At 56.2% G+C, this 3,692-nt stretch overlaps 1 protein-coding gene across 1 annotated transcript; it reads right to left on the minus strand.

Moving 5' to 3' along the window:
• Nucleotides 1-1,886: 1,886 nt before the first annotated feature.
• LOC123116723 (ornithine decarboxylase) lies at nucleotides 1,887-3,349 on the minus strand. The gene has a single exon (XM_044537643.1). The coding sequence runs from the start codon at nucleotides 3,282-3,284 to the stop codon at nucleotides 2,058-2,060; it is 1,227 nt and encodes a 408-aa protein (XP_044393578.1). The 5' UTR covers nucleotides 3,285-3,349; the 3' UTR covers nucleotides 1,887-2,057.
• Nucleotides 3,350-3,692: the final 343 nt, after the last annotated feature.

Here is a 3,692-nt window from a genome sequence, read left to right on the forward strand (position 1 = left end):
TTAATCAAAGATGGTTATGTTTCCTAACCATAGACATGTGTTGTCATTTGATGAACAAGATCACATCATTAGGAGAATGATGTGATGGACAAGACCCATCCGTTAGCCTAGCATTATGATCGTTACGGTTTCATTGCTACTTCTTTCTTCATGACTTATACATGTTCCTCAAACTATGAGATTATGCAACTCCCGAATACCGGAGGAACACCTTGTGTGCTATCAAACGTCACAACGTAACTGGGCCCTCTCGGTAATGCTCATCACTATAAGCCTTGCAAGCAATATGACTAATGGGTTAATTGCGGGATGAAGTATTACGGAACGAGTAAAGAGACTTGTCGTTAACGAGATTGAACTAGGTATGATGATATCGACGATCGAATCTCGGGCAAGTAACATACCGATGACAAAGGGAACAACGTATGTTGTTATGCGGTTTGACCGATAAAGATCTTCATAGAATATGTAGGAGCCAATATGAGCATCCATGTGCCGCTATAGGCTATTGATCAGAGATGTGTTTCGATCATGTCTACATAGTTCTCAAACCCGTAGGGTCCGCATGCTTAACGTTCGATAACGATTTGTACTATGAGTTATGTGTTTTTGATGACCGAAGTTTTTTTGGAGTTCCGGATGAGATCACGGATGTGACGAGGAGTCTCGGAATGGTCGAGACATAAAGATTGATATATTGGACTATGTTACTCGGACACCAGAAGAGTTCCGAGTGGTTTCGGGTAAAAACGGAGTGCCGGAGGGGTTACCGAAACCCCGCGGGGAAGCAATGGGACAACATGGGCCATAGGGGAGAGAGAGGGCAGCCCACATAGGGGAGGTTCCCCCCTAGGGGTTCCGAACAGGACAAGGGAAGGGGGCGCGACCCCCTTTCCCTCTCCCTCTCCCTTCCTTCCCCTCTTCCTCCAGGTGGAATCCTACTAGGACTTGGAGTCCTAGTAGGACTCTCTTCTCCTGGCGCGCCCTGCAAGGGCCGGCCGGCCTTCCCATCTCCTCCTTTATATATGGGGGCAGGGGGGCACCCCAAAGCACAAGACCAAGTTTTGCCTTAGCTGTGTGCGGTGCCCCCCTCCACAGTTACACACCTCGATCATATCGCCATAGTGCTTAGGCGAAGCCCTGCGCCGGTAACATCATCATTACCGTCACCACGCTGTCGTGCTGACAGAACTCACCCTCGTCCTCAACTAGATCAAGAGCACGAGGGACGTCATCGAGCTGAACGTGTGCTGAACGCGGAGGTGTCGTACGTTCGGTACATGGATCGGTTGGATCACGAAGACGTTCGACTACATCAACTGCGTTACTAAACACTTCCGCTTTCGGTCTACGAGGGTACGTGGACACATTCTCCCCTCTCGTTGCTATGCATCTCCTAGATAGATCTTGCGTGATCATAGAATTTTTTTGAAATTACTACGTTCCCCAACACCACGTTCTATCCCCGTCCTGATGGTGCGTCTAAAATCGTGAGAGGGTGTGTGGATGTGTGTCTTCATTCGGGTGTTTACATGTTTGATCCTTCTGATCTGCGACTTTCTTCATCGACGATGGTTGCTAGTCTGGTACGTTGGTACTATGGGGCCTTAACCCGATGACTTCCCGACTGTCTAATACAACAAGGTTTGGCTGGCTCTGGTGAAGGAGTGGCGATGGCGGTGGCGCGCCTTCTGCTCGGTCCAGTGCTTGTAGTCGTTGTTTTCTGAGAGTGCTTGTAGTCTTTGTAGTAGTCGTTGTAGTCGTTGTTAGATGGTCCACGAACATGGTTGTAATTTTTATTATCTCTGTTGTTTTTTGTACTGTCATGATTGAAGATGAATTGATTGGAAATTTCTTGATTTTTTGAAAAGAAAGTTTCGTTTCAGGAAACAAAAGAATAGCCACATTGGATACATATATATACCTAATTAAAATAAAAAATAGAACAAACAAAAGCACATACATTGTGTACGAGCTTAATTACAGCTCTTCATTTTGTGTACTGCGAAAACAAATCGAATGGTGTGTGCTACGTAGTACGTGACCACATCATAGGTTCAGCTGGAGTAGGCCAAGTAAGTCTTGATGTCCGAGGTGGAGAAGCCGTTGAAGTTGGAGCCGGAGGCGGTGGTGTAGGCGCCCATGTCGTCGAACACGAGCCAGTCCCCCACGCTCATCTCTGGCAGCTGGTACCCGGTCACCACCGTGTCGAGGGAGTCGCACGTCGGCCCGAACACCGTCGACGTGTACGTCTTCTCGCCGGCGCGCGGCACGGCGAGCGGCCTCGGGTGCGGCACGTAGTGGTCCATGGGGATGCAGCTGAGGGTGCCGTAGAGGCCGTCGTCGATCCAGTACTCGCGTACCTCGCCGCGAGTGCGCTTCCCGATGACCCGAGCCGCCATCGTGAAGGCGGTCTCGGCGAAGTACCTCCCCGGCTCGCCTATCACCTCCACGCAGGGAAGCTCCCCGAAGTAGCGCTCGAGCGCCGCGTTGATGACCGCGGCCGCCTCGTCGAACGCCGGGCCGGCCATGAACCCGCCGCCGATATCGAGCACGCGCATGGGCGGCATGCCGAGCCCGGCTGCCGCGTCGAAGACCCCGCGCGCGGCCTCAATGGCGCCCCGGTACACGTCCGTGTTGGACGCGCCGCTGCCGACGTGGAATGACACGCCGGCCACGTTGAGCCCCTCGCGCTGGGCAGCGCGGAGGAGCGGCAGGACCTCGTCCGCGTGCGCGCCGTACTTGGTGCCGAGGTCCACCCGGGCCTCGCCACCGTCGGGGCCCTTGACGCGGAGGATGAGCTCGCAGCCCGGGTGGCAGCGCTTGACCTTGACCACCTCCTCCTCGGAGTCATAGGTGGTGAGGTTGACGCCCACCTCAGCGGCGTACTCGAGGTGCGCCTCCGGCTTGCACGGGTTGGCGTACACGATGCTGCCGGGCTGCACGCCGAGAGCGAGCACAGCCTCGATCTCCCTGCGGCTGGCGCACTCGAAGCCGGCCCCGAGCGCGGCCAGCGCGCCGAGTAGCGCCGGCTCCGGGTTGCACTTGACGGCGTAGCAGGCGCGCACGCCGGGGAGCGCGCGGCGCCAGCCGCGGTACAGGTCGACGACCCGGGCGAGGTCGAAGACGTAGAAGGCGCTCCGCACGCCGCCGGCCGCGATGGTGCGCATGAGCGCGGCGACGGCGTCCTTCTCCTTGAGCGCGTCCCGGCGGAACGCGAGCACCTTCTTGTCCTTCACCCCCGGCGCCACCAGCACCGCCTGCATCGGGCTGCTCCCAACCATCTCGACGACGGATGCGACTGTGAATATCTCACTTAAACAATGAGAGCCTAGCTCTGCGTGGTAAGTTACGGTTTCTCGGGGCGTGGCACGTGCACGAGCAACTGTGTGAAGTGCGGCGAGAAGATCGCTGGCTCGGGGAATGCCTCTTGGCGTGTGTGGCTTGTTGGTTGCGACGGACTCGGCGTCTTATATAGCGCTCTGGTGCCTCTGCCGGCGGCTTGGTGGCGAAGGATGAACCTAGAAGAAGTGGCCGGGTTAGGTTAGGTGGTGCGCGGTCAGAGAGCTCCGACGCTGCGGCAGGTGTGCAACGGTAGGTAGGCTGGCGCACTAGCTGGGGGAGCGCGCGCGCGCTGGGGGGCGGCATCCCGTCCCCCGTCCCCCGTTGTCTCTGAAACGGTGCGGTGTGGT

This window comes from Triticum aestivum, chromosome 5B, assembly GCF_018294505.1.
Source record: "Triticum aestivum cultivar Chinese Spring chromosome 5B, IWGSC CS RefSeq v2.1, whole genome shotgun sequence".
Taxonomy (NCBI): Eukaryota; Viridiplantae; Streptophyta; class Magnoliopsida; order Poales; family Poaceae; genus Triticum; species Triticum aestivum.